This window comes from Brassica napus, chromosome C5, assembly GCF_020379485.1.
Source record: "Brassica napus cultivar Da-Ae chromosome C5, Da-Ae, whole genome shotgun sequence".
Classification (NCBI taxonomy): domain Eukaryota; kingdom Viridiplantae; phylum Streptophyta; class Magnoliopsida; order Brassicales; family Brassicaceae; genus Brassica; species Brassica napus.
The window spans coordinates 22,232,009-22,259,364 of NC_063448.1; the positions used below are offsets into that span (position 1 = coordinate 22,232,009).

Consider the following 27,356-nt stretch of genomic DNA (forward strand, 5'->3'; position numbering starts at 1 on the left):
TATCAGTAGCACTGTTTCTTAACCAAAAACTTCAAGATGACATTGTTTATTTTATTTTCGTCACTCGTGGGCTTTATTTTTAATCACAAGTCAAGGCCCACTTTATCTAATTGTAAATTGCTCCCAAGATCCTCCTATTGATTTCTACAAAGATTTGTATTTCATAACACTAAAGACACCGATGAGCTGAGAGACCAAACAGAGCCACACCGCTACGTGTATATGTCATTCTCTCAAGACGTACCACCAGAAGCAGCCATGGACTTTTCTTCAACATGATTGCCTTCGTGATGCTCCTCTTCCTTCTTGGCATTGAGAAACCGACCGCCACATCCTCTAGGTCGTCTTATCGCATGCAAATGACGAGACTCATGCAGATACGGCTGCGAATAGACACTCAAGATTCACCACCCAACTCCAAGGAAACATAACAAAATGCGGAGTATTCATACCTTACGCGACTTGACAACTTTATTCTGGGATTCAAGCTTTGCTCTGGATTGCCTACGTCTCAGTATACCGTGGTATTGCTTTGCGTTGACAAAAACAGGTTCCTCGACTGCATCAGATGGTAAAGGCACACATTGTTGCTGGACTCCCATTAAATGTGCATGTACCTGAAATGATGTGAAAAATGCTGTTAACATGATCCAAATCAAGAAATTGTTGTAATATACCATATACCCCGGTTTCATAAGGTCGTGGTGGATACGCTTGTGGGTTTGGTGCAAAGATACTTCTGTAGTGAGGATCTGGATATGGGTAGTGTCCAGGTGCCTTCAATGTAATAATGAACAAATCTGTTACTAGTTGTATATTGTGTGAGAATGCACAGAGTGATATAGTAAATGGTCACAACAAGCAGAGCAGAGTGAAACATTGACCTATGACCACTAAAACTTTTAGGAATTTTTGGGGTTTAAAGCTTTCAGGAATTGATATGCGTAAACATAACCCTTCAAATTGTTAATAACAAAATTTTAATACATGTCTTACTTTTTATAGTCCCCAAAATCTGGGCCGGCCTGCCAAGAAGTAGCCACACTACAACTTGTCAACTAGAAGGTCTAAGGCTATGTTGGCTTCAAATTAGAAGGGAATCGAATATTTCACATATTAACTATTAGATGAAACTCATTAGCAGTTATAAAGAGAGACTTAATAAACATTTATTTATTTTACACAGATAAAAGAGTTTCAAAAACTAAACTAAACCAAACATAAAGTTCTAATGGGCCTTGGTCACTGAGAGATGTTTTACCATGGAGTGAGGAAGCTGTTCCGAGTAGACTGCAGAGTTTCTTCCTGGAGGAATTGGTGGTTGGATTTGGAATTGAAAATCTTTATGTTCTTGTTTGTCATGAGTTTCTATTTTATCTGGACAAGAATACACCAAACTTAACCAAGAGAGCACTACCAAGAATCAGTGAGAGGCACATGAACATGAGAACTAGGGAGCAAGTTAGTGTTATAATCTATTTTTCAGAAAGCTTAACTTGGAATAAGAGCAGCATAAACATGAAATGAATTAAAGAGAGAGAGGGCAGAACCAGAAAGATCATGGACTGAAGAAGCCATGACTCATGAGCAGCTTTAAATGTCCAAAAACACAACTCTGAAAGTTCCAAAGAAGGAAGAAAACATCAAAACAGTAAGTGCATGGCATGGTAAAGCAACTAATCATGGATCAGAATTATCAAAATCCCACAAATCCATAACCAAGAGAAAATCATTAAAAAAAAGTACCTACTGCAATTTTCAATGTGTCTCTTCTTCAAAGTCTCCGAGAAGAAAAAGAAAACAAAGAGAAGAAATAATCAACAGAAAAAGGAGCGAGTGTCGTTTTCTTCCCTTCCGCAAGTTATTCCGCAATTTCACACCTCACACTTCAGAGCGTCCTTCTACATCAGTCACAAACATGATGCCGTCTTTCCGCTTCAGGAAGTTGGAAAACAGCAAGGTTTGCAATAGTCGATGCGGACGACGCAATATCGAGCGTACAAGTGGAGAATGAGAGACACGTAGTAGATTACGGGCAGATCTTAATCTTAATGTCTCTGCCCCAAATAGCTCACTGTCTGATTTAGTCCACGGCTTTCTACGGGTCTACTACCTCTACCAGCTACCCCAATTAAAATATTATTTTCCCATTGTGAGGCATCGAAAGCGAACCGTTTCTCTTTTGTTCGAATTCCAGAGACAAGAAACAAAATCTCGGTTTGGTTTGGTTTGGTTTCTTCATGCACACACTCGATATATGTACACCAAACCAAATTCGAATTCGAATCCGAATCGTGTCAGCTTATTTGTGTGTTTAAGACCAAAACAGTCTATAAATCACAACAAAAATTTCAGTATTCCAACAATTGCATGGTTATATAAAAATTATACAAAAAAATTACGTACACTTTTTCTTGGTTCGAATATCTTTGTAATACACTATAAAACGTTTGGTTGGGGTTTATGGCAGCACATGCAAAGCTAAGATAAGATTATTCTTGATGACTCATGTCATCACATAGTTGGTTCTCGGAGAATATCCCGAAGAATATTTCTTCTCAAAGCAACAATTATCAATCATGTTTGAAAACTCAAACCACATCAATTCAACTACAGTATATTATCAAGAAGCTTAAACCAAATCAAAAACAAATCCCAATAAAACAAGTGAAAATAGAGAGCTTAATACACTTCCACGTGCCACTGCTTGTTCTTCCTGAGCTGAGAAAGCTTGGCGTCCCAGCTCTCACCTCTCTCCTCCGCAACTCGTTTAAGCGTATCTTGAATCCCAGGCATCATTCCTTTAAGCCCACAAAAGTAAATATGAGCTCCGTTATCCAGAAGCTTGAAGATCTCATCGCTATACTCTTCAATCTTGTCCTGCACGTACATCTTCCCACCTTTCTTGTTCTTCTCTTCTCTGCTCAACGCCTTGTCGAACCTAAAGTTATCCGGGTGGTCTTTCAAGTACTTGCTGAACTCATCATCGTAGAGAAGGCTGTCGGTGTTGGCCACGCCTAAGAAGAGCCAGGCTAAGCCGCCAAATTTGTAGTTTGGGACGTTTTCCATGAACAGTCGACGTAGGTAGCCTCTGTATGGAGCCACTCCTGTTCCCGTGGCTATCATTATGTGCGTCGCGTTTGGATCGTTCTCTGGTAATAGCATTACTTTCCCGGATGGACCTGTGATTTGAATCTTGTCTCCGGGTTTTGAATCACATAGGAAGTTGCTGCAGACTCCGTTCTTTGAAGGGTCTTCTTTACCAGTCTCGGGGTCGTAGTAAACAGCTCTGCGTACACACAAACTCGCTGTTTTACCGTCAAAGAAGTCTCCATACCTCGTTGATGCAATAGAGTAAAGGCGCACATTGTGTGGAGCTCCTGGTTTCTTCGGGTTCTCACCCTACGACGCGCCAAAAAAATCCAGTTCGTTAATAGATAATTTTGAAGACAATGAGAACCAATGTAATGGCACGAAAGGGAGGTGACTGACTTACGGGAGGGATGACACCGTAACTCTGTCCTTCCCAGTAAGGAAGGTTGCCTTCATGATCGATCACGATATGACAAGTTTCTCCTGGAGCTTTGGGGCCAACGACTCGCTCCACGGAGACAATCTTAGCTGTGTAAGAATCTTTGGGTTTGTACAAGTTCAAAGGAGGATCAGTGGGGTCTTCCAACTCTATAGGAGAGACATTAACCTTGGAGCTACTTGCTTGTTGGACCGACATGCATATTGTTGTGTTCGAGTACCGTTTTGCATCTCTTATGGTACTTGTTTTCTGGGTCAACGCCAAGGAAGATGACCATGGCTTGGTGTTGAAGCTGATGCTATTGTTATGCTGCAGGATGAAAAGCGACACAACACAAGCAAACGAGGGTTTAAGATCAAACTCAGATGAAATGAGAAAAATTAAGCAAACATAATCTCAAGGAATGTGACTGGACACGACTAGGGGAAAGACAATATAGAATCCAAAGATTCTGTGTACAAATACAGGTCATGGGTTAACCTTGTGAGAGCTTTTTGTTTTGTTTTGTGAACACTAGAGAAAATAGGAAGCTGTAAGGAGAGAGAGAAAGGAGGGATCCACCTTGAAGACAGATCTTGTAAGAGAGCGTTCGTTACCGATTGAAACAGAGACAGCAGCAGCCTGTAGTGAAATGAAAGATACATGGGATTAAAACTCTCTCCTGATATGATATGAAATGAAACAACTTTTGTGCTTCGTTTTCTCGACAAAATAAATTCGTTAATGGAGGAGGAAAACAAAAGCAGGTTAAAGATCATAAAACCCCCCAGAACAATTAAATCAAAAGCTTCTCTCGTTTACTCCGCAAACAGACAAGACAAGTTTAAGTGCATTAGCTCGGATCAAATCCCTAAAACAAACAGAGGATTCAGAAAACCAAACGTTGACTAAAACTTTCTGACCTGAGAAACAGCAGAGTGAGACATTGTTATGGATCGGAGAGAGGAGGGTGATGATAAGTTTCTTCGGAATCAATAATGGAAGGCGGGGGGCACTAGTATGATGATCCTTTGATCATGGGGGAATAAGGGGTTTATTTATAAATAGAGTAATAAGGCTACACGATCCTTTGAATCTCCTCAAAGGCCAACCCTTCCTCCTTTCCTCTCCCTCTTTTGGACTCCTCCAGGGCTCCAACTGACGCTTATCACACCTTTTGTTAATTAATTATATTTTCATTGAGTAAGAATAATTAATTGTATATTATTATTATCTTCAATTAAAACCGAACCAAATTATGTACTATTTCTTTCTTGTTCTTCTTGGTACGGAACAGACCAACCTAATAAAGATGTTTGCTTTCTACATTAATTACGATTCACATTAATAAGAACAACAAGGTGTACGTAGACAAAACATCTTTATTTTTGAGAATCACTTTATTTTTTAGAATCAATTTCAGAAAACTATAGACAACAACAACAACAAAAAAATGAAATCGTCTACTTGGTATCATTATGAATCTGATCACAAGTAACAGACGAATCTTGTAATTTTGGACGAAAATAAATGAGAGCCGAAGCGACCATCAAAGCCACGCCGGTGACTCCACACACGAAGCTCCCCACAACCAGCACGTGATTCATCACGTGACCATCATCCCCCCGGTCTTTTGGTGCCGACGTCACTACTGGAGATTTCACCGCACTAGGCAATATCGAGCCAGACGGCGACGGTGTCGAATTCAGCTCGTTCCAAGAAGGGGGTCCGAAGAAGGACGTCATTTCCGATGATGATTCGCTTGGCTCGTAGTAGTACTCTAGTCCGTGATCCGCCGGTCGTAATTCTCTAGCATCAGCCGTCGTCGTTGATTCTAAGATAATGAATATGATCACGAATGAGATTAGCGGTGGTGGAAACACAGCGGCTCTTTGTGAAGCCATTTTTTTGTGCTTTTGGAGAGAGTTGCAGCAAGGTACAAAGTCCATCCCGTGAAGTGAACGAATGCTGCTATTTATATGATGAGAAAATACTGTAGTACAAAGTATACGCTTCAGAAGAGACGGTGCCGTTTTAAAAAGTAACAATCCCGTGAACAAGCAAACGGCCTATCGTTTGCAAATGTTTTTTATTTATTACAGCAGGTCGTCGACTAAGAACAGTAGTGTCTCTCGACTCTCGTGCTTTTTGTCTGAATTCGGTTTTAAAATAAAATTTCTCGTGAATTTCTTTGTCGGAGATTGGCCCTAAATTTACGGGAATTTTAACGAATTAAAGTACGGAAAGTGTCAGATTATATATTATCAAGAGAGTATTATCGCGATATGTTAAAAGAAAATAGCTACAATGAGTATGGTTTAATACTAAGATTTTGAGAAAACGAAATGGCACCAAGGGTCGTATAGACCAGAAAATAAGCATTTCTAGTTGAGTGGTATCCAAGGTTTCTCTTTCTATAAAGCAAGAAATAAACCTCTCCTTTTGTTTTGTTGAATAAGTCTTTATTCGAAAGGGCAATTAGAGACTCAAAACTTAAAAGATTTTCACGCAAGATGAATGTACTTATGGGTTATATCAGTCTTATAAGCATGGTTTTGAAAACTGGACCGGACCGGCCGGTCGAACCGGTCCGACCGTGACTCGTTGAAGAAGTCGAGTCTGATTCGGTTTGAAACCCATATTTGAACAAAACCGGTAAAACTGGCAAAAAACCGGTAAACCCGGTGACCTGGGTTAACTTCAAAATCCGGTTCTAAAATATTAACATATAATTAATGTATTTCAGTTGTTATTAGAGTTTAATTAGTATTTCAAAATCAATGTTTGACTATCACTATTTAATTAGTTTTAAAATTTTATTTCATAAGAAATGATGTACAAAAATATTTGTAGATCTCATATACTATTCTTATTTTGCCAAATTTATAAAAATTGGAATTTTAATTGTACGAATAAATAAATACGGTAATCTGAATGGTCAAGCATTTGGTTCTATCAATTTCAGTTTACATAGTATTCACTTTATCGTATACTAGGATCGGCCCGCCCTACGGGAGAGAATTATAATAAAAGTTATTTTATACTAATTATGAAGTATTTAAAAATTATTATAAATTAAAAAATATTATAAACAAACAAATAATAAAAGAATTATGGGATCATAAGAATAAATATTTTTTTGAGTTAAAATGACAATAACTTTCACTATTCTTTGATAAATAGCATTATATTTTTAATATTTATTTTAGTTTCAAATGTTTAGTTTTATAATATATAGTAATTGGTTTCAAATGTGCACATTACAATATATATATGTTGAAGAAAAAGACATAGAAGAATTATTATAAAAAAAATTATCTTTTTGACGAACATAAATCTGGTAATATGTTTTGTCCTATAAATTATTCGGATTGTGTAATAAATTTTCTACTATACAACTAACATTAAAACTCATGTAATGCAACTAATGTACATAATTATTTTTTTACATATGTGAATAATTTGAAATCATATGTTTGTAATCAGCTTCTTTCTAAAAGTATTCCCTTAGGAGCGAAAACATGTAAAATTGCTTCAGGTGTTACTCTCTGCTTATTTAGAAAATAAGATAATTTACTTTCTCATCTCAGAAAAGCATGATAGAATCGTAACAGTTTGATATGCTTTTAGAGTTATATATTTTTTTAAAAAATATTCTTTGAGTTTTTTTACTTGATTTAGTAAATAATGTTTAAAAGACTTTAAATTTTAGGAAATCAACAACAATTTTGCATTTTCTCTTTTCAAATCATTGGCAAACTATATTACGTAATTGTTAGAGAAAAAATATCAAACTATTTTGCAGAGATTATGTATTTCACTAATATTTTGAAATTTCATTATTTCATATAGTTTTTTTGGAAAGAAAAGATTATATTTCAAAATCCGTAAAAATTTAATAAATATATATTATTTTTGTATTGACATAGTTTCTTGTTATTTTTTTGTGTATGCCATGCTGGAATTTGTTGTCAATTTTACATTCTTATGATCATTAGTACACAACACAATCATTAAAGGAAACGAAGACGCTCACATCAACATAGAAAATCAGAAGTTATAATTTCCGTAGTACTTTTATGCTTGTATCTTATCGAGGATATCCTCTTCAGATTGGATCCTATATGTGTGGCGATGATGAGATGCGCAAATAAATTTCTTCAGACATATATCTGACCCAAAATCTGATATGAGAAGTGCTGCCATATTTTTTTAGTTAAGCCATATTTTGCTGATCTCTTGTTTCTTCTTCTTATGTATTGGTTTGTTCTGTACACCTTGAATCTGTGCAGCAGCTCTCCTTTGCGTAGTGTTCATCACTGGCTTCAGACCAATCTTAAGCAGCTCATTCTACACGTCAAGCAGGTCACTCGGAATGTCTATGTCGTGGAGCAAAAATTTAAACTTGTCAACAACCTTGACCTGAGGTTTGAAGTTGTTAGGGTACACAATATTCTCTTTTGAATCAGTGCTTCGTAGGAACCATATCTGTGTTGAAGCTTTCAGGGCATGCACAATTCAAACACAATCAAGAACCAAACCATACATATTCACATAAACACACGACTTGAGACAATTTTGTCCAACCAAAACCAACTGTATCTAAGGTGACCAAACACTTATGTAAACATTATCCAGACCAACTGTATAAAACAAAAGCAAACCTGCAAATCCTCCATGACATTCGGTAAGCTACGTTCAGATCAACAGCTGCAGCCCCAGCAGGATAGTTGACATCGTGCTTAGCCTGTGACAACAGCATTGTTGTTGTTCAAAAAAAAAGAAAGAAACTTTAATCAAACGTAAAGAAACTTTAATCAAACGTAAGAGAACTTTCTCCCGTCATAGATAGTTCCTCAAATCATCAAAACAGCCTTTCTGGAAAGGATAATAACATAACAACTTCCGTTTATTTGCTCTGGTGAAAAGGATAACCAAATCAAATTCAACTTTACATATGTGAGAAGTATAACATTATTGCAGACAGAAGGTGAAATGAGGAAGCCGAAACCTCAAATAAGATTTCAATGACATGTTTGACATGAGCACCAAGAGGACCTTTTCCTATGCTGTTGATAAACTGAAACCGCTCGGTGTCATGGAGAAGTTGACAGAAGAAGGCGCCTGTTAGATATACCAACTCCGACCACCACCACCGCCAAGGCGCCAAGTAAAGTTCTCTCCCCTCCGCCTCCAAGTGATTCCTCCCGCCGCCATTAATGGCTGAAGCTCTGGCTATGGATATTTTCGTTATATTTTCAACGATGGCGTAGCCCTTACGCGTATTATTCATCATCCCTCTGTTTTTTTCTCTCCCTCATATGCTGATATGCTTCCTCTTCGATAAGAAGCCGACCCAGAGAAAACAGAAGCGGTTCTGCTCTTAGACGGTGGAAGTAATACAATAAACTTAAGTGAGAGGATGATATTCATGGCCTCCCAGAACCGGAGCAACTGCACTTGAACGGTGGAGGAGGAGCGTCCGGTCTGTAATTCGGAGTGAAAGATCGAAGCGTTAGCCATATCTCAGAACATAAGTTCATAGTGTTGTATTGACGGATTGAAAAGACGGTTTCCCGAGTAGAAAGGACTAACCTTTTTATACATGCAGATACACAGCCTTGCAGGATTGAAGCTTGCATTGAAGATAAATCATGGGTGATGAATTAATGGAGGGCTTTAATAGGATGAATCTGTAAGAGACATCCTTTCAGATTGTAAGAAAGAAGATGAACAATCGCGTTTGAAATCCTAGGGTTAGAGACACACTCTGTTTCTTCGGGCCCACACAGATTGCTTAACAATTAAAGAGCCCATCACCTCCTGTATCCGCAACGACTAAAGCCCACAACACCTCCGAATAAATGAAACGGTGAGTTTCAGTGGACTGTAACAAGTGTCAAGCGTATGTGAACTGAATTTCTGACGTGGACGATGATGTGCTCTATAAGTAGAGAATAAAACTCTTCTTTATATAATAAGATATAGCTAGATTTACATTTATTGTTTATTTTTGTAGTTAATAAAAGAATTACTTTGTTTTAGGTCTATACGGTGTAAATATATAATTATCTAGATTTAATTCTTAAAAATAGAAAATCCGGTTTGACCGGTTGAATCGGTCCAACCAGTCAATCGGCAGCTATACCGACTCGGTATCCGGTCCGGTCTTATAAGAAAGCCAGTCTATTTATAATGGACTTGGCCCAAATACTCACTAAACAGCGATTTATTACTAAGATGTTTTATTACAACTACAAGATAAGATAAGGAGAGGTCGTCCATGCGATTGACATATACCGCCACGTCATCAATGGAAGAAGAAGAAGACAAATCCCGCGCCCTTTTGTTTTTCTTCTTCTTGACACAGTCCAATAAACCTCCGATGAGGTAAAAGAGATATCGCCAGTTATTCGAAATGGCTAATTACTCTCGTCCCCATCTCTGTCATTGTTTGACTCGGCTATCCTCCGTCAAACGAAACGCCGTCGTTACAGTATACGGCCAACGGAGGCGCACCGGCCAGGAGTTCGTCGATGGCGTATTGAGACTCGCCGGAGGGTTGGTTCGTCTAGGCCTCCGAAACGGCGACGTCGTCTCTATTGCTGCTCTGAACAGGTCAAATGCGTGATTTATCTAACACGCTTTCATTTCTTTGGGTTCCAGTCGTTGACCGCCATTGTTTTCCGTTGACTTTCATTTGAATTTGGCTGTTTTTTCTTTTCCTTTTGTCAGTGATTTATTCTTGGAGTGGCTATTGGCTGTTGCATTGGTTGGAGGAATAGTTGCTCCTTTGAATTACAGATGGGTCAGTAATCACTTTCTTAACTCCAGTTTTGTCTGAAATTTCTATGATGATCAACCAGAACTCTTGTTTTCCACATTTCTGTTTATTACATACATCTCTTTAGTAGATTTTCTATGTGTGAAAGAGAGTTCTTGACAGCTCTTTTTTTTTTTTTTTGTGCCAATGGTTAGAGCTTGAAAGAAGCAAAAATGGCGATGCAGCTAGTAGAACCTGTGCTCTTGGTCACCGATGAGGCCTGTGTCTCGTGGTTCATCGGCGTACAGAATATCGATGTACCTTCATTAAAATGGCGTGTGTTGATGGAGTCTACCTCAACCGATTTTGCAAGTGAACATAACCAATGTATGATTTGTGTATATAAACCTTCAATACTCAACGGTTAGGAGCTAATGCTAATGACCTTATTGGTTACCGGGCAGTTTTGACAACCGAGATGCTTAAACAGAATGTGCTGGTTGATTCCTTACCGACATACGCTTGGGCTCCTGATGATGCCGTTGTGATATGCTTCACTTCTGGTACACACATGTTGAGTTTTGCTTCTTGTGTTTCTCCTCCTTAGTCATCCTCAGCCCACTTAATCTTTTTTTTTTTTGTTTCTTCTTGGTAATAGGTACAACGGGACGACCCAAAGGTGTGACGATAAGCCACTTGGCGTTCATCACGCAGTCTCTAGCTAAGATTGCTGTTGTTGGTTACGGTGAGGATGATGTACGCCTTTTACCTCCATTTATCTTCTTGTCTTCAGCTAAAAACGCTGAATATACTTCTTTAAGTAGGAGCTTGTAAAATTCTCTGTTCATCGTGTGATTTTCTTTTCTGCAGGTGTATTTGCATACATCACCATTAGTTCATATTGGCGGTCTATCATCAGCCATGGCCATGCTCATGGTCGGAGCTTGCCATGTTCTGCTGCCAAAGTTTGATGCTAAAACAGCCCTCCAAGTTATGGAACAGCACTGTGTGACTTGTTTCATCACCGTCCCAGCTATGATGGCTGATCTTGTTTCTGTCAACAGGTAAACAAGACAAATGAGTAAGTATTAAGTCTTTAAACCCGTTAATAAGCTGAAACTTTTTTGTTCCCTAAGGACTACGAAAAATGGGGATCAAAACAGCTGCGTGAGAAAGATACTGAATGGAGGAGGTTCTTTATCAACCGAACTCCTAAAAGATGCCGCAAAAATCTTCCCAAGAGCTAAAATATTCTCAGCATACGGTGAGTTATTGTTATCTTTATAAGTCCAACTATTTTCATTGACGTTTTATACGCTAAGCTCTTTGGGGATTTTTGGTTTGGTATTAAAGGGATGACAGAAGCGTGCTCTTCGCTTACCTTCATGACTCTCTATGATCCAACAACACAAGAGTCTTGTAAAGTGACATATCCTTTGGTTAGTCGACCAAAGCAAGGCACATGTGTTGGAAAGCCTGCTCCTCATATCGAACTGAGGGTTAAGCTCGATGAAGATTCATTGAGGGTTGGGAAAATTGTAACTCGCGGACCACACACAATGCTTGGTTATTGGGATGGTCATCAAGTAGTCCAAGAAAACAGCAGTGGAGCTTGGCTTGACACAGGTGATATTGGGACTATTGATGAGTTTGGTAACTTGTGGCTCATAGGTCGGTCCAGTGGACGAATCAAAACTGGTGGCGAGAATGTTTACCCTGAAGAGGTTAAACTTCCAACACAAGAAATTTCTCAGAATTTTGAACTTCTTTGACTTGTGATTGAATCCATTATATAATGTGTACAGGTCGAAGCTGTTCTGTTAGAGCATCCCGGGATTGTGTCTGCAGTGGTTATAGGCGTCATGGATGTTCGTCTTGGTGAGATGGTCGTTGCTTGTGTTCGTTTACAAGTTAATTGGATATGGTCTGATGTTGAAAACCACCGCAACCGGGATTCAGAACTGTCTAGTGAGGCACTAAAGCATCATTGTAGAACACAGAATCTAACCGGGTAAAATATCTAGAGACATTGTTTCAGTTATATGTATGTACTCAGTTGATTCATGAAACGTATGAAATGTGGACAGGTTTAAGATTCCAAAGAGGTTTGTCAGATGGGAGAAACAGTTTCCGTTGACAACAACTGGTAAAGTGAAAAGAGATGAAGTCCGAAGAGAAGCTATGTCCCATTTCCAAATCTTGACCAGCTCTCTCTGACCACATTACATTCTACAACTTTATTTTGTATGATCAAGAAGAGTTAATATATTCTCAATAAAGAATTGAACTTCTTGTTATTATAGCTCGATCATTAAACCCATTATTTTCCTGGTCACTCTCCACTCATGAGCGAGAACCAAACCGAACAGATCAAACCTAACTTGGTTTAATAGTTTACCGGAGCCGGTTAAGTTTATGAACATGGCGGATATAAACTGTTAGCATTCACACCACTTCCAGTCCACAGTACAACAACAAGTCCTACCATAACTTCTGCGGAGGGGCATTTTCGTAAAAATGGAGATTCCTTGATTCACTAAAAAGAAAGCTGTGTCCTTTACTCTCCTCCTCTCTCCCGCTCCGTTTCCCAAAGCATTTTGCTAAAAAGTCGATCCATCTTCTTTGCGTTTCTCCTCGTTTAAGAAATAGAAACCCTAATAGCTCTTTATTCAGAAGAAGCCCCACCTCTTTAGATCTTGGTCCCACCACCCTTCTCCGGCAAAAGAAACCCACCCCATACACACCACAGTTCAGTTTGTAAGTTGTTTTGTCCAATTTTTTTTATTACTGTCTAAATTTGTTACCTTTTTTTTTTTTTTAATCCAAGGTTTTTATTTTCTATCTCTGATTTGTCCCGGTTGGTGTAATTGTGTAAAGGTATTGATTTTCCCGGTTATTCTAAACCCTATATCATACTGCTGTTTCAGGGGTTTTTCCTTTATGGATATGCAGAGGTTATGAATAGTGGTAGTTCAGATTCTCATGATCATGATGAATCAGTCCTTATTGATGGTGTAATCAAGCAGAATCCGGATGTTGATTTTCTTGAGAATGACCCCCGGTTAACTGTTTCAAGATTCGGTTACAGGTGGAATGCCAAATGCAGTTGAGAGTCCAGTGTGTAAAGATGATGAGTATGAACAAAGATTGTTGGTGCCGGAATCTTGTGGTGAGAAAAGTTTGGTACTTGAGAAGGCTAAAGAGATTGCTGGTCTGCGCCGGGAACTAGAGTTGATTTCTAAGTTGCTTTCGGGTCATGAAAAGGGAGACATTAAGACTTTGGAGGACCATGAAGGAACTACTGATCTACTGCGACGTAAAGTCTCTGGTAAGAATATAGGATCTGTCCCGTCAAAGCCTGAGAATTTAGAGTATTTAAGACAGTTGCCGCGTGAAGAGTTGATCAACCATTTTAAGACTCAGATGAATCGGTTGAAAAGAGAGCATGAGTGCACAATGCAAGAGATGACTGAAGAGTATTTTAGCATTAAGCGAAGATGTCTGAAACTAGAGGAGTGCCCTTCACTTTCTTCTTTGAACAAGGACAAGGATTTTGAAAAGAAGATCCCTGATATCATTTCGAAGCTGGACAAGGTTCTACTGGAAGATGCCAAGCTTAAAGGAAAGAACAATGCTGATTCCAAGAGGGAATTAGATTTTATGCTTCTAGAAAACAGTCGGCTTAAAGATTCACTTTCAGAGGCTGGTGAGAAGGTGTCACATCATCGAGAGTTGGTCAGGAAGCCTGAATCAGCCGTTGAGGATTTGCATGTTGAAGCATCTATCTATGAAGATGTATATGGGTCTTTTGTGCGAGAGTTTGTGAACCAGATTCAGTGTGCAAAAGAAGAGGCTACTTTGGAGCATAGCATCAGGAGAGAAGAAGCCTCCGCAAGCAAGATTGCTCTTGAAGACTCTTGTGTGGAGTCCTGCATGGAAGAAGAGTACTGCGCGATAATGTACAAAGAAGCTTTGAAGGAAGCTGGTGAAAAGCTTGTAGAGCTGAAGATAAATGTATCAGAAAGAGAACGAGCTTTGGGATCGGAGATTGCTGAGAAAGGAATACTGAAAGAAAAGATTCACTCGCTTGAATGTCTTGTTAAGGAGAAGGAGAATGATTTGGCTACAGTGAGGGAGAAGCTAGAGATAGTATGTCAACATGTTAACAATCTGCAATCTCAAGTTGATCAGCAAGCAGTAGTGATTCAAGATCAAAGCAAAGAACTGGGAGTTGCCTCATCTCGCGATCTGGAAAAGACAAAAGGTTATGCTATGGAGATATCTGAGTTGAGACAGAAGCTTGGGTTAGCTAGAAAGAATATGAAGATAACCGAAAAGGAGAGAATGAAGTCTGAGCTGAAATTATCATCAACGCAAGCAGAGCAGAAACTACTTCAGGATCAGATTGTATCTACGGTTCTGAGTCTTGCTATGTGGAGTCAAGATTTCGAGTGTTTGGTAGCAGAAAAGACGAAAAAGACTAACTATAGGTATCTGTTTGCTTAAAAGTTTTCTTTAGACATAATCATCTACGCATTTGAGAGTATCTGTTGATTTGTAGGTTGAAAAGTATGCAGAGCCAATTAAATGATCTTATAGATGAAGTTGATGAACTCAAGATTAGAGAATCCATGTACAAGCAACAAATGGAGAAGAAGACTTGTGACCTCCAAAAGGCTGAGACTGAGGTGAGTTTCTATTGTTCCTCTATCTTCAACCGTTCACAGAATGCTTCTTTGAGCCCTATCTTCACAATGACATGCAATAGAGTGAGTGAGTTGTTTCCTTTCTTCAGCCATCTAGTAGAATGATAAAATCTTTTTTATGTGCTACTTGAATCGTAGGTTGATCTCCTGGGTGATGAAATCGACTCTCTCTTGGACCTGTGTCAGAAAATATATATAGCTCTTGATCATTACTCACCAATTCTGAAGCATTACCCTGGCGTAAGCAGATCCACCTCTTATAGTAATTTTATGAAGCTTGCATTGTATAGTAAGCTTTCATCATTTTTCTATCTTCATTTCTTGCAGATTATGGAGATCTTGAAGCTTGTCCAGAGAGAATTGACAAGAGACTCAAAGAGATTATCGGTATTCTGACCAAGCCTTTGTATTAATCAAGTAATCTCTTTTTACAAGTTTCATTTCACCCCTGTTGTTTAGTAGGTATGCTTTGTAACCAGAGAGATGATCAATAGCAAGAATTAGTGTTGAAGATAGTTTTTCTTATATCTCCGTGAATCATAGGTTGATCACAAAATAGTACCTCTCTTGGATCGTCTTAAGAAATTTCTATAACCCTCCAATTCTAAAGCATTAGAGCATCTCAAGAATGTTCAAGAGATCACAAATAATAACAAGAACTGAAACTTGACAATAACAAGATTTGGCCTTTGACAAATGAGATTTTTAATGTGCTATTGGACATATGTACCACAACAAGAGTAAAAATTGATCACTATGGGGCGTGTGCTAAAAAGATTCAAGAAACATCGTTTTTGACAGTTAAAAAGTTCATGGCCAACCATGCTGCTCCAACAGCTGGCTCTACCTGAAGAACATATCAATAGTTGTTACTTATTCAGTCTTGTGAGAGAGATAGTGAATGAGAAGTAAAAGGCTGAACCTTTGGTATGATAGTCTGAGCGCCGGGAAAGTGTTTGTTGATACGCTTTGAGACTTGTTTTCCAATGTCCCATTTCCTATTAGCGTTTAGGACACCGCCCACCATTACAACCGGGAAAGAACCTGTCCCATCTGCAACAACAACAATATGACACTATTAAGGAACTGAGTGGCAAAGAAAAACTTGGAAAAAAACAGTCTGTTTGATATGTGAAAGCACCTTTGCCACATAAACCAAGTCTCTGTACAACAGCTTTAACACTTAGAGCTAAATCATCAGCTGCATCAACCAAGATCTTATCTGAAATTTCATCACCAGCTTCTGCACAAGATACCACTTGAGGAACAAGAGCAGCGATACGTGCCCAAGATGGATCAGCGTAAGTCCAGCTACATCAAGAAACATTAGATTTTACCATTCTGGATCTGGTGGTGTTTCCGTTCCAAGGGATTTTCATAAAAAGGAGTACCGTACCTATCTTCATATATATGAAGAATTCTGAATGCAGTACCAAGAAATTATAGAAAGCAGTTTTCATTAATTTGGAAAAGAAGGTACCCGATGAGCTCATCAGGAGAGGAAAGTCCAAGGGCTTTTAAGATGGTACTTGTGAGCATCGTTTCTGGACCACGGCCATCATGAGCTCTAATCACCGCCGTTAAGGCTTGTGCAGATATCCCATAGCCACTGTAAACAGTCACATAATCGCATTGGTTACAGAAGTGTATTCCAATGGTAAAGTCTTATTAGCTTCTTCCATCACGAGCTGACTCATGCATCTATGAAACCTTATAAAAGGTATAACTAAAAGACTAACATCTTTCATTTTCCACTGGATGGGAGAGTGTGACAGCAGAGACATTGCCATGTTAGTATTGGGAATAAACCAAAGGAAAGGAAAGGAAAGGAAAGGAAAATACCTTCCCCAATCACCTAAGATAGGTCCAGCACCAGAGGCTCTAGCCTCCCTGCCATCTTCATCAAAGCCATAGGCTATACATCCAGTACCGGCTATCAAAACACATCCATGAAGCTTTCCCATCGTCCCACTAGCTAAAGCCACAATAGCATCATTCTGAACATATACCTTGACATGACTAGGGAACATGTCCCTGAAATAAAAACAACATAAAGAGAAGAGAGTAAGGTAGGGAGATAATCAACACATGAAACTCCTATAACCATATGATTATTTACACCACCTTATCCAATGTTCAACCATTCCCTGGTCTGAGGGATGGTTTACACCAGAAACACCTAAGCAAACACCGCGGACATGTGATTTATCTGAACCGGACTGTGAAAGCGCCTCAGAAATAACATGCTCTAGTGAATCTTTCGCTGCAGTCTCTGTAGATAATGTACTGACTAGAATCAAACACACAAGTATAAAACCAAACATATTTTGTCGCTGCAATGAAAGCCAATAGATAGAATTGACAACTAAAGATCCAGATTCCATAGGATTAAAAGCCAGGAAGGTCCTTCGAAATTGGAGGGAGAGAAGAGGGAACCTCCTACGCTATTGCGATTGGTGCAACCGGCGACGGCTCGACCGAGGATCGGAATAGGCTCCGGGAAACGATCTCCGTACGGGAAAAACGGCACGCAGACGCAGACCGTTGAGGTGGCCCCACCGTCAAGGCCCAAGATTACGCCATCTCCGTAGCCGTTCTCCTCCGTTGCATCATCAGCTTCTTCCAGCTTCGGAACGTTTCCATTGCTATGCGGATTCCTCATTTCACCAACCCAGAAGAGATCAAGGAAGATGGAGAAATGGGTTGTCGGAAAGTCAGTGCCTTTCGATCGGTAGATCAAAGATTGGGATCCCCTCGATTTTCAACCAAGGATAGATAGATCTTTCATTCTTTGACAATGAAAAAGCAATTACATCACCTTAGAAAATCCACGTGAAAATTTAATTTGAGGTTCAAGATTTAATCTCACTCTATAATTTACCTAATATTATCCCTTTCAATAATATAAGTCTATATTTTTGACAATTTTTATTCAAAAGCTTGTTTAGGTGTGGGAATAATATAGCAATGTGGCAGCTAGGAACTACACACAAGTCCCACAGGAAGATAATTTTATAGATAAATAACCAAGTCTCAAGTACATACGAAGAGAGACAGAGTGTTGTGATTTTGATTTTTAGGCTCCTAGTTATGTCTCTGTAACAAGTCCCAGGCCAAGTGTCTATTACATGAGATAGTTCCTCCTGAGACAATATAGTTGCAATTTCTCAACTAAAATAAGCCGTTATGCCTTTCAATTTGCCTCCAACACAATTTTCTTCAATCCGAAAATCACAACATATGAAAATCGTCCAGTAAAAAGTTTTGCAAATAAATGAGCTCTCATTGTGTTCTTCCTTTGACAAAATGTGGTACCTCATAACACCATTAACGGGGTATATAATTAGGGTCTCTTCATCTAATTGTCAGAAAAAAAAAATGAAAAAAAGAAAAAGAGGAAAACACGTCTCTTATTTCATGCCCGCAAGGGACGTCGCTTATTGACATGTGTCAAAACAAGAGTGGGTGGAGAGAAGATGGTGTCGACCTTCTCGTTTTCTCTCTGTCTCGATTCCTCTCCTCTACGAAACCTCTGTCTCTCTTGATTCTTTTCTTCTCATCGGTGGCTCCTCCCTTCTCCGATCTATCTATCTCTGTGGCTCCTCCTTCTCCGATCTATCTCTCTCGGTGGCTGTCGTCGGTGATCTATCTCTCCTCGCCGTTCTATCTCTCTCGATTCCTCTCGTCGAGTAATCGCTTTGGCCTTCTCTCCAGAATCATCTCGTCTGTTACCTCTCTCTCTCTTTTCGGTGATCTATCTCTCTGTGGCTCTCTTCGAGGGCGACGGAACCCTCTATCTGTGGCTCTCCTAAAATCAAAAGGTAAACGGGTTGTTTGGTTGTTTTTGCATGTTTTAGATTATGATTGTTCTTGGTCTGATCGAATGTTTTATTTGTTTTGTCTGCTGATTCTGTCTCCCTGTGGCTCTCATTGACGGTGACGGACCATTGTCTCGGTGTCTGTCGGGGAGTGGAAAGGTAAAACTTATCGTTTCATGTTCTTCAAGGTTTTACAATTTTTATTTGTTTGCTGTGTTCGATCCTGTGTCATGAATGATTATGTATGTTGTTACCTTAGATGGATGGATCAAATTATATTTTTTTACCGCATCGATGGTTTCAATTTTCATTGGTTGTTGTGATAGTTTGTGTCTATTGCCTCTCTGCTATGCTTATGTGTTTGTGTCATCAGATGGTTAGATGAAATCTAATTTGATATGTTCGGTCTTAGTGTATTTAGATGGATGTATCAAGAGAGCCGAGCAAGGGTCATCGGACAAAGGAGTACGCAACTACACAGGTTAGTGTTACTCTTTCATCAGCGTTGAAATGAAATGATTGCTTTAGTTTAAGAGTTTCGTCTGAGGAAATGGTGTAGCTTCTGGTCTATAATGAAATGGTAATTAATGGAATTGATGTTGTGGTTGAAAAAATGGTTGCATTGTTTGTTGTTTGTTGTTAGAAATATGTCAACTCAGAACATAGGATGTCCTCTTTCCAGCTGTGTTTTAAATGGATGAGTTTATGACTTTAAAAAGATGTTTAATTTAGATAGTCTTGTTGGTTGGGTGATAGTCTTGTTGGTTGAGTGTGTTGAATGCGTTTCTCTTTTCTCCCTCTCTCTTGAATAAATTGAAACCTCTGTGTGCCTCTTCCAGATACGAAAGTTGAATGTGGGTTCCTCTGTCTCCTCTTTCCCCTCTGTCTCCCGTGTCTCTTTCTCCTGTTTCTCCTCTGTCTCCTGTTTCTCCTCTTTCCCCTCTGTCTCCCGTGTCTCTTTCTCCTCTGTCTCCTGTTTCTCCTCTGTCTCCTGTTTCTCCTCTTTCCTCTCTGTCTCCCGTGTCTCTTTCTCCTCTGTCTCCTGTTTCTCCTCTTTCCTCTCTGTCTCCCGTGTCTCTTTCTCCTCTGTCTCCTGTTTCTCCTCTCTCTTTCACTGCGGAAATGGATTTCAATCCATTTCAGAACTCGGCAAACTTTGTTGATCTATTAAATAGTCAACAAAAAGTGTTCTTTGGTAACGTATCAGATACCGTTCCACTCCCATCACCGGAAGGTCCAAAAAAAGTTGACGAGGCTACTACAGAGCGTAAGGAACGAAGATCCTGGACGCCAACAGATGATATAGTGCTTATAAGTGCGTGGTTGAACACGAGCAAAGACCCCGTTGTTGGGAATGAGCAACGGTCAATAGCTTTCTGGAAGCGAATCGCAGCATACTTCTCCGCGAGTCCCAAGGTTGCTGGTAGTGAAAAAATAGAGGGATCTCAGTGCAAGCAACGTTGGCACAAGCTAAATGATCTAGTTTCCAAGTTCTGTGGGGCGTATGAAGCAGCTACAAGAGAGAGAACCAGTGGTATGAACGAGAATGATGTTGTAAAATTAGCCCATGAAATCTTCTTCTCCAACTATAAAAAGAGGTTCACACTTGAACATGCTTGGCATGAGCTTCGCAATGACCAGAAGTGGTGTGAAGTCTCTACAGCTAAAACTGATAGCAGCTCCAAAAAGAGAAAATGTGTGGATGGATCACATTCAGCGAGCTCTCATGTAAATGTAAATGCTGCTGCTGAAGATGATAACGGAAGGTATCGTCCAGCTGGGGTTAAGGCAGCAAAGGCCCGTGGGAAGAGGCCGATGGGTGAGGGGAAACAGCTGTCTGAGTTGCAGTCTATGTGGACCATCAAGAGGGAGGATTTGGCAATCAAGGAAAGGCTCTCCAAGATGAAGTTCTGAAGAAGAAGCTCATAGATGAGTTGATTTCTAGTTAAATTGTAATTCTCGGTCATGTGTTGCTCATTATGTATAATGTGCTTGTTATGTTCTTGTTATCTTGTCTCGTGTTTAATATAATTATGCTTGTTGTTATGTTTTGTTATCTTGTTATCTTGTTCTCTGGTTAATATAATTATGCTTGTTCTAAATATAAATGTGCTTGTTGTTATGTTCTGTTATCTTTTTATCTTGTCCTCTGGTTAATATAATTATGCTTGTTCTAAATATAAATGTGCTCATTTTGTTGCAGGTCACACGTTATGTCTTGTACTGGGAGCATTGACATTGGCTTATGTCACGGACTAAAAGACGTTGGTGTCTTGTGTGTCACGGGCTTCCAAAGACCACTTTTTTTTTCTGTACTTGCTCACGGGCTTTGAAAGACCACTTGTAACAAACACAAAAAGCTTGTTTTATGTCACGGACTTGTATATGTTGATTTGTAGACTTGTATGTTTCTGTCTATATATATCATCAGTTTCTCAATCGAGTTGTCACCACACCAAACTCACCTTCTCTCTCGACTTGTAACAAACCAAACTCACCTTCTCTTTATCAACTTGTAAGAATCAAAACTCATCATCCCTCTCAACTCGTCTTTATAAACAACCCATCTTCTCTCTATTTTAAACACCAAAGTCATCTTCTCTCTTAAATAAACAACTCATCTTCACTCTTTAATCATTATGGCTTCTTCTTCTCAAACAAATGTAGATGATACGTTTGACGATGCATTTGATGAGGTCTTTGATCAGCAGTTTGATCAAGCCTTTGAAGATTTGACCATTCAAGTTGAACAAAAAGAACGGAGAAAAAGAAGAAAGAAACGAGCTTATATAGAAAGAAATCGAGAAGAAGGCAATGTACGTTTATGGAATGATTATTTCAGTGAAACTCCGACGTATCCTGAACATTATTTTCGACGACGTTTTAGAATGAACAAGAGATTGTTCATGCACATTGTTCATCGACTCTCCAACGAAGTTCACTTCTTTTCTCAAAGAAGAGATGGTCTGGGAAGGCTTGGTCTTTCATCACTCCAAAAGTGTACAGCAGCCATTCGTGTCTTGGCTTATGGTAGTGCAGCTGATACGGTAGACGAATACCTCCGGCTAGGTGAAACTACAACTCGGTCATGTTTGGAGAATTTTGTTGAAGGAATTATTTATTTGTTCGGCGATGAGTACCTAAGAAGACCAACACCAGCAGATCTTCAACGTCTACTTGATATTGGAGATCGTCGTGGATTTCCCGGGATGATAGGAAGCATCGATTGTATGCATTGGGAGTGGAAGAATTGTCCCACCGCTTGGAAAGGGCAATATTGTCGTGGTTCGGGAAAACCAACAATCGTTTTAGAGGCGGTTGCTTCATATGATCTCTGGATATGGCATGCATTTTTTGGACCTCCAGGTACCTTAAATGATATCAATGTTCTTGATCGCTCTCCTGTTTTTGATGACATAATAAAAGGTCAAGCTCCGCAAGTCACTTACTCTGTCAACGGAGAGAGTATAATTTGGCTTACTATCTCACTGATGGTATCTACCCAAAATGGGCAACTTTTATCCAATCTATTCGAATACCACAAGGGCCAAAAGCCGTTTTATTTGCTCAACGTCAAGAAGCTGTCCGTAAAGATGTCGAGCGTGCTCTTGGAGTCTTGCAAGCTCGATTTGCCATTGTTAAAAATCCGGCACTTTTTGGGAATAAAGTCAAAATTGGGAAGATTATGAGAGCATGTATCATACTCCATAATATGATAGTAGAAGACGAACGAGATGGATACACTCTATTTAATCTTTCAGAGTTTCTACCAGGAGAAGACAACGGAAGTTCACATGTCGATCTCACGTATTCTACAGATATCCCTACAAATATCGCCAATATGATGGGTGTTCGAACTAAACTTCGGGATAGACAGATGCATGAACAACTGAAAGCTGATTTGGTTGAACATGTGTGGCGTAAATTTGGACCCGATGAAGACAACAACTGAGCTCAGATGTTTCTTTCAAATTATTCTCGTTTATTTTGATAAACTTTGTTTTTATGTTTTATGTATTTTTTTACAATCTATGTTTCAATTGTACTTTTTTCCTATGTTTTAAGTTTAAGTTTAATAATAAAATTTTTTTAAAAAATTATGTTTAATTAATTTTTTTTTTAAGAAATCATGAATAAGAGACTTGCATTGCACCGCGAAAATTAATGGGCCTCTTAATCCGGTCTCTTAATCCACTTTTTCAATAAAATAGTATTAAATAAAATTTAAGAGACCCAATTAGTGTATTTGGGTTGATGGTGCTCTCGAGAGCTAGAGGTGGAGACGAGAGCCAAGCGAGCTCTCCACTTGCCCTAAATCAACATTTCCTCGTAGGAACGTTATCATGTTAGGTGTAATGGACTGAGCAATCTGAAACAATTTGTACCTACACAAAACTTGATCAAAAGAACCAACTGGTGTTGTACTTCAATAGCTGTACATTTTGAACACAAATCTACCATCAATAGTTACCCGTCTATTGGTTGGAGCATGTCCATCGTGTAAGTCTCAACTTTGTTATACATTGGTCCTCCCCATGGTGGCGCTAGAAACAAAAAATCTTCCTAGCACAATAACAAAACGGCCAGTCAATATATATTTATTGGCATATAAAAATGACAAAATAGATGGAGCTAATTGGATGAAGTCACCAACGACAAAGTCAACACGATCACCAACTCCATACACCATTTTGTTGCTCATAGCCAGTTCCACCTTGACAGGATGCAATGTCTATAGCAACAACAGAAGAACATCTATTTATTACAAAAACCATTAATCAAACAGACTCTTCTTGTTGCTGCTGACATCGCTCTATACTCAGCTTCGGCAGAAGAATGCGACATTGTCTTTTGTTTCTTAGTTTTCCACGAAATGGGACATCCTCCAAAAAGAACTACATATGCACTCAATGAACAGTGTGTAATCGGACAGGTGCTCCAATCCGCATCGACATACACTGAAAGCTCAAGATTGCTGTCTGATCGCAGGAGAATTCCGTGACCAGGGCTTCCTTTCAAGAAACGAACAACACGTAGAGCCGCTTCCCAATGAACCTGATGAGGGGCTTTCATAAATTGTGACAACAGATAAATAGAGTATCCAAGTTCAGGACGCGTGATGGAGAGATACACGAGACAGCCAACTAGGCGTCAGTATTGTTTAGGATCCGAAAACAAAGGGCCTTTATCAGTTGCAAGATGATGGTTAGGCTCAAGCGGAGTAGAGGTCGGTTTGGCTCCTAGTAGACCACAATCAGCGACAATGTCTAACGCATATTTACGTTGAGACAAGAATATTCCTTCAGGAGCTCTAGCAACTTCAATACCTAAGAAGTACTTGAGCTTACCAAGATCTTTCATACGAAAGCATTTACTCAAATATTCCTTGAACTGATCGAGTAACACAAAATCATTACTGGCGATGACTAAATCATCAACATATACCAGCACATGTACTTCTTTCTGGCCTTTTGTATACATGAACAATGAGTAGTCTTCATAAGACTGCAGACAACCAAACTCGATCAAAGCGTTAGATAACTTGGCATACCAACACCTTGGTGCTTGTTTAAGACCATAGATCGCTTTGCGAAGACGACAAACTTTCTTAGGATCAGAATGAGTAAATCCAGGTGGTAATTTCATGTAGACTTCCTCTTCAAGATCGCCATGAAGAAAGGCGTTATGTACGTCCATTTGATGGACTTCCCAACCTTTTGCTGCAGCAATGCCTAGGAGACCACGAACAGTACACATCTTTACAACAGGTGCAAACGTTTCCTCATAATCATCACCTTCAACCTGTCTGTTTCCACACGCAACCAGCCGAGATTTGTGTCTTTCGATCGTTCCATTGGCATTGTACTTGATGCGATGAACCCACTTGGAACTGATAGCCTTTTTGCCTTGAGGTAAAGTTGCAATGTCCCATGTGCCTAGTTCTTCATGCGCAACTACCTCATGTTTCATTGCGTCCCTCCATACCTTTTCTTTAATCGCATCAGAGTATCGTTTGGGCTCAACACCGGCAGTAACAGCAGCTAGAAACGCCTTGTGTGATACTGAAAAATTCATGTCAGTAATATAATTATCCAGCGGGTAGGGTGTGTTACTTGGATTGTTTCTCGACGACGTTGATGGAGTAGATGCGTGAGCGAGAGGGGTTTCTTTTGGACATTGAGCGTTGTACATTACATAATCTCGAAGTTTAGTAGACGGTTCTCGTGTTCTTTGCCCTCTACCTAACTGTTCAGTAGATTCAAGAGGTGCAGTTATAGCAACAGAATCTGGAGCAACAGCTTGATCAGAAGTCTCTGGTTCTTGAGACGGATATTGTGACAGCGGCTGATCTATTGGAGATATGACTAGGTCAGACAACTCTAGTTCTTGAGGTAGAGCTTGCGATTGTTCTTCTACAACTGGAGAACCATCGAACTGTTCTAAGCTCCCCCTTTCACTGAAAGTAGGGACATTTGTTATTTCCCAGTCGTCATCACTCGCTGGAGGCATTTGAGACATTGATGGAGATGCAGGTGACTTAACAATTGTGATGGAAGCTAAAGGGAACTTTGTTTCATGGAAGATGACATCTCTTGAGATAAATAACTCTTTATTTTCAAGATCATAAACCTTCCATCCCCTTTGACTGTAAGGATAGCCTACAAAGATACACTTAGCACTTCTTGGACTGAATTTGTTCTTATCTCTCAACTTGAGATGCACGTAACACAAGCATCCGAAAACTTTAAGATGACCATAGTTTGGTGACTCGCCATAAAGTAGTTCATATAGAGACCTTCCGTTAAGGACAGATGATGGCGTACGATTGATAAGGTGTGATGCCGTAAGTATAGCTTCACCCCAAAATTTTATAGGAAGACTTGCTTGAAATAACAGAGCTCTTGCTACATTAAGTATATGGCGATGTTTCCTCTCAACACAACCGTTCTGTTATGGTATAGCAACACAAGAATTCTGATGAAGTATTCCATTCTCTCGGAAGTAAGAGGAGAGACACATAAACTCCGTACCGTTGTCACTCCTTACCATCTTAACCTCCTTAGTGAACTGTTTCAATGCCATCTTAACAAAGTTCTGAAGAACCATACAAACTTCAGACTTTTCAAGAAGTAGATATGTCCATACTGAACGTGAGTAATCATCTACTATAGTTAGGAAGTAAACCGCACCTGATGATGCTTTGGTGCGATAAGGACCCCAAACATCACAATGTATAAGCTCAAAGAAATCTCTAGTTTTATTAGAACTGTCACAAAAAACTTCTCTAGTCTGTTTTGCTCGAAAACAAGTATCACAAGGATGTGGAGAAACATATTTATTTGAAAGCGAACACAACTTTAAAGAAGACAACACTGAAAACGAAGGATGCCCTAGCCTTTGATGCCAACGGTCGTGATCAACTGAACGAACAAACTTATCAGAAACGGAGACTCGTGCAGCCATGACGTCCTTGAAGAAGTAAACCCCATCTCGCTCTTCACCTGCTCCAATCAGCATCCTCGTGAAACGATCCTGTAAAACACAAATGATGTCTGTTAGACGTGCAAAACAGTTCGTTTGATGAAGCAATTTCGACATTGAGATGAGAGAGAAATTGAGATTTGGAACGTATAACACGTTAGACAGTGTCATTTTGGCGGTTAAAATGAATATGCCGACATGAGTAGCATAAGTTCTATTGCCATCCGCGAAGCCAACTAGACAAGGCGGAATAATCTTAACATCTTCTAACAATGAGACATCTCCTGCCATGTGATGAGACGCCCCTGTATCAAGAATAAGATCACCATGTCTCTTCTTACCAGATAACTTATCAGACGATTTTGTTTTCTCATTGATCATCTGTGTAAGTGCTCTCAAATTTTCCTCTGTAAACACCAGAAATGATGATGAATTCGAGGTTGTAGCTTGAACATTATTAACTCTCGCACTTGAAGTTCTGTTGGAACCTCCACGACCACGACCTCTGGGAGCTCTGTTTTCTCCTCTGTTTGTTGATCTCTCTTCCCACCAGTCTGGAAATCCTACCAATTGCCAACAGTATGATTTTTCATGACCACTGCGACCACAATGAGAACACTGAGTGGAACGTCTTGTTTGAGATGTGTTAGACGAGTCCATTGTTTCTTTCTTGGTAGTAAAACCAACTGCATTCTGCTGGATTTCTCGTTCTTTAGTAGAGTTGAGACGTTCTTCTTCACGAACTATCTTAGCATAAGCATCTCCCAAATCAATTAAGGAATCACTGGCGATGATCCCTTGAGAGACAACACCAAACCGATCTTCATCAAGACCCATAACGAACTGATGCACTCTCTCCTCTTCACGATCCTTCTCATACTCAATCGCGGCACTACAACAGCAAGCCGGAATTGATTTATACATATCCAGCTCTTCCCACATCTTAACTAGACGACCATAGTATTCCATCACTAATTGACCCTCTTGTCTGCAAGACGAAAGCTGCTCCTTCAGATGATGAACACGAACTTTGTTTCCCACGGAAAAACGTTTCTTGAGATTATCCCATAACTTAT

The 27,356-nt window shown here is 39.5% G+C and overlaps 7 protein-coding genes and 1 pseudogene across 11 annotated transcripts; 3 read left to right on the top strand and 5 right to left on the bottom strand.

Annotated features, from left to right (window-relative positions):
- Positions 1-1,920, bottom strand: LOC106407676 (nuclear transcription factor Y subunit A-7). 2 transcript variants are annotated; one of them, XM_013848545.3, is made up of 6 exons: positions 1,747-1,920; positions 1,551-1,615; positions 1,262-1,377; positions 685-777; positions 453-617; positions 1-383 (listed from the first exon to the last, which is right to left on the bottom strand). In XM_013848545.3, the coding sequence occupies exons 2-6, from the start codon at positions 1,576-1,578 to the stop codon at positions 234-236; spliced, it is 552 nt and encodes a 183-aa protein (XP_013703999.1). In that variant the 5' UTR covers positions 1,579-1,615; positions 1,747-1,920; the 3' UTR covers positions 1-233. The 2 variants fall into 2 exon arrangements, with proteins under 2 accessions (XP_013703999.1, XP_013704000.1); XM_013848546.3 differs by having other exon boundaries at positions 1,751-1,784.
- A 635-nt stretch (positions 1,921-2,555) lies between these two features.
- Positions 2,556-4,691, bottom strand: LOC106406945 (ferredoxin--NADP reductase, root isozyme 2, chloroplastic-like). Its single transcript, XM_013847700.3, has 4 exons — positions 4,435-4,691; positions 4,094-4,153; positions 3,497-3,841; positions 2,556-3,402 (listed from the first exon to the last, which is right to left on the bottom strand). The coding sequence occupies exons 1-4, from the start codon at positions 4,456-4,458 to the stop codon at positions 2,683-2,685; spliced, it is 1,149 nt and encodes a 382-aa protein (XP_013703154.1). The 5' UTR covers positions 4,459-4,691; the 3' UTR covers positions 2,556-2,682.
- Positions 4,692-4,875: 184 nt separating this feature from the next.
- Positions 4,876-5,528, bottom strand: LOC106409560. Its single transcript, XM_013850173.3, has one exon. The coding sequence runs from the start codon at positions 5,458-5,460 to the stop codon at positions 4,975-4,977; it is 486 nt and encodes a 161-aa protein (XP_013705627.1). The 5' UTR covers positions 5,461-5,528; the 3' UTR covers positions 4,876-4,974.
- Positions 5,529-9,807: 4,279 nt separating this feature from the next.
- LOC106407052 (2-succinylbenzoate--CoA ligase, chloroplastic/peroxisomal-like) lies at positions 9,808-12,571 on the top strand. Its single transcript, XM_013847831.3, has 10 exons — positions 9,808-10,129; positions 10,247-10,319; positions 10,490-10,661; positions 10,739-10,837; positions 10,933-11,030; positions 11,145-11,338; positions 11,411-11,538; positions 11,628-11,998; positions 12,080-12,285; positions 12,362-12,571. Exons 1-10 carry the CDS (start codon positions 9,930-9,932, stop codon positions 12,489-12,491), a joined length of 1,671 nt encoding a protein of 556 aa, XP_013703285.1. The 5' UTR covers positions 9,808-9,929; the 3' UTR covers positions 12,492-12,571.
- A 170-nt stretch (positions 12,572-12,741) lies between these two features.
- On the top strand, positions 12,742-15,509 carry LOC106411178 (WPP domain-associated protein-like). 3 transcript variants are annotated; one of them, XM_013851888.3, is made up of 5 exons: positions 12,742-13,031; positions 13,202-14,764; positions 14,836-14,962; positions 15,119-15,220; positions 15,308-15,509. In XM_013851888.3, exons 2-5 carry the CDS (start codon positions 13,368-13,370, stop codon positions 15,374-15,376), a joined length of 1,695 nt encoding a protein of 564 aa, XP_013707342.1. In that variant the 5' UTR covers positions 12,742-13,031; positions 13,202-13,367; the 3' UTR covers positions 15,377-15,509. The 3 variants fall into 3 exon arrangements, with proteins under 3 accessions (XP_013707342.1, XP_022558869.1, XP_022558870.1); XM_022703148.2 differs by having other exon boundaries at positions 13,363-14,764; XM_022703149.2 differs by lacking the exon at positions 12,742-13,031 and having other exon boundaries at positions 13,204-13,355; positions 13,393-14,764.
- Positions 15,510-15,627: 118 nt separating this feature from the next.
- LOC106411180 (N-acetyl-D-glucosamine kinase-like) lies at positions 15,628-17,901 on the bottom strand. Its single transcript, XM_013851890.3, has 7 exons — positions 17,417-17,901; positions 17,105-17,252; positions 16,823-17,014; positions 16,461-16,589; positions 16,122-16,291; positions 15,903-16,033; positions 15,628-15,827 (listed from the first exon to the last, which is right to left on the bottom strand). The coding sequence occupies exons 1-7, from the start codon at positions 17,640-17,642 to the stop codon at positions 15,759-15,761; spliced, it is 1,065 nt and encodes a 354-aa protein (XP_013707344.1). The 5' UTR covers positions 17,643-17,901; the 3' UTR covers positions 15,628-15,758.
- A 203-nt stretch (positions 17,902-18,104) lies between these two features.
- On the bottom strand, positions 18,105-23,744 carry LOC106408854 (annotated as a pseudogene).
- On the top strand, positions 18,180-22,731 carry LOC106409895. 2 transcript variants are annotated; one of them, XM_048757057.1, is made up of 3 exons: positions 18,180-18,957; positions 19,211-19,279; positions 21,002-22,731. In XM_048757057.1, the coding sequence occupies exon 3, from the start codon at positions 21,438-21,440 to the stop codon at positions 22,485-22,487; it is 1,050 nt and encodes a 349-aa protein (XP_048613014.1). In that variant the 5' UTR covers positions 18,180-18,957; positions 19,211-19,279; positions 21,002-21,437; the 3' UTR covers positions 22,488-22,731. The 2 variants fall into 2 exon arrangements, with proteins under 2 accessions (XP_048613014.1, XP_048613015.1); XM_048757058.1 differs by having other exon boundaries at positions 19,220-19,279.
- Positions 23,745-27,356: the final 3,612 nt, after the last annotated feature.

What these genes read in the sequence shown, in the direction of transcription:
- LOC106407676 (XM_013848545.3), bottom strand. Translation starts at nt 1,578, where the DNA reads ATGGCTTCTTCAGTCCATGATCTTTCTG. An exon ending in AACAGCTTCCTCACTCCATG is followed by an intron (nt 778 to 1,261) that starts GTAAAACATCTC and finishes ATTACATTGAAG; the next exon opens with GCACCTGGACACTACCCATA. An exon ending in AAGTTGTCAAGTCGCGTAAG is followed by an intron (nt 384 to 452) that starts GTATGAATACTC and finishes GTCTATTCGCAG; the next exon opens with CCGTATCTGCATGAGTCTCG.
- LOC106406945 (XM_013847700.3), bottom strand. Translation starts at nt 4,458, where the DNA reads ATGTCTCACTCTGCTGTTTCTCAG. An exon ending in CTCACTCTGCTGTTTCTCAG is followed by an intron (nt 4,154 to 4,434) that starts GTCAGAAAGTTT and finishes ATTTCACTACAG; the next exon opens with GCTGCTGCTGTCTCTGTTTC. An exon ending in TTACAAGATCTGTCTTCAAG is followed by an intron (nt 3,842 to 4,093) that starts GTGGATCCCTCC and finishes TTCATCCTGCAG; the next exon opens with CATAACAATAGCATCAGCTT.
- LOC106409560 (XM_013850173.3), bottom strand. Translation starts at nt 5,460, where the DNA reads ATGGACTTTGTACCTTGCTGCAACTCTCTCCAAAAGCACAAAAAAATG.
- LOC106407052 (XM_013847831.3), top strand. Translation starts at nt 9,930, where the DNA reads ATGGCTAATTACTCTCGTCCCCATCTCTGTCATTGTTTGACTCGGCTA. An exon ending in TCTATTGCTGCTCTGAACAG is followed by an intron (nt 10,130 to 10,246) that starts GTCAAATGCGTG and finishes TCCTTTTGTCAG; the next exon opens with TGATTTATTCTTGGAGTGGC. An exon ending in AGAACACAGAATCTAACCGG is followed by an intron (nt 12,286 to 12,361) that starts GTAAAATATCTA and finishes AAATGTGGACAG; the next exon opens with GTTTAAGATTCCAAAGAGGT.
- LOC106411178 (XM_022703149.2), top strand. Translation starts at nt 13,232, where the DNA reads ATGAATAGTGGTAGTTCAGATTCTCATGATCATGATGAATCAGTCCTT. An exon ending in ACGAAAAAGACTAACTATAG is followed by an intron (nt 14,765 to 14,835) that starts GTATCTGTTTGC and finishes GTTGATTTGTAG; the next exon opens with GTTGAAAAGTATGCAGAGCC. An exon ending in TCCAAAAGGCTGAGACTGAG is followed by an intron (nt 14,963 to 15,118) that starts GTGAGTTTCTAT and finishes CTTGAATCGTAG; the next exon opens with GTTGATCTCCTGGGTGATGA.
- LOC106411180 (XM_013851890.3), bottom strand. Translation starts at nt 17,642, where the DNA reads ATGAGGAATCCGCATAGCAATGGAAACGTTCCGAAGCTGGAAGAAGCT. An exon ending in ATGGTTGAACATTGGATAAG is followed by an intron (nt 17,015 to 17,104) that starts GTGGTGTAAATA and finishes TTTTTATTTCAG; the next exon opens with GGACATGTTCCCTAGTCATG. An exon ending in ATCTTAGGTGATTGGGGAAG is followed by an intron (nt 16,590 to 16,822) that starts GTATTTTCCTTT and finishes GACTGTTTACAG; the next exon opens with TGGCTATGGGATATCTGCAC.
- LOC106409895 (XM_048757057.1), top strand. Translation starts at nt 21,438, where the DNA reads ATGGCTTCTTCTTCTCAAACAAATGTAGATGATACGTTTGACGATGCA.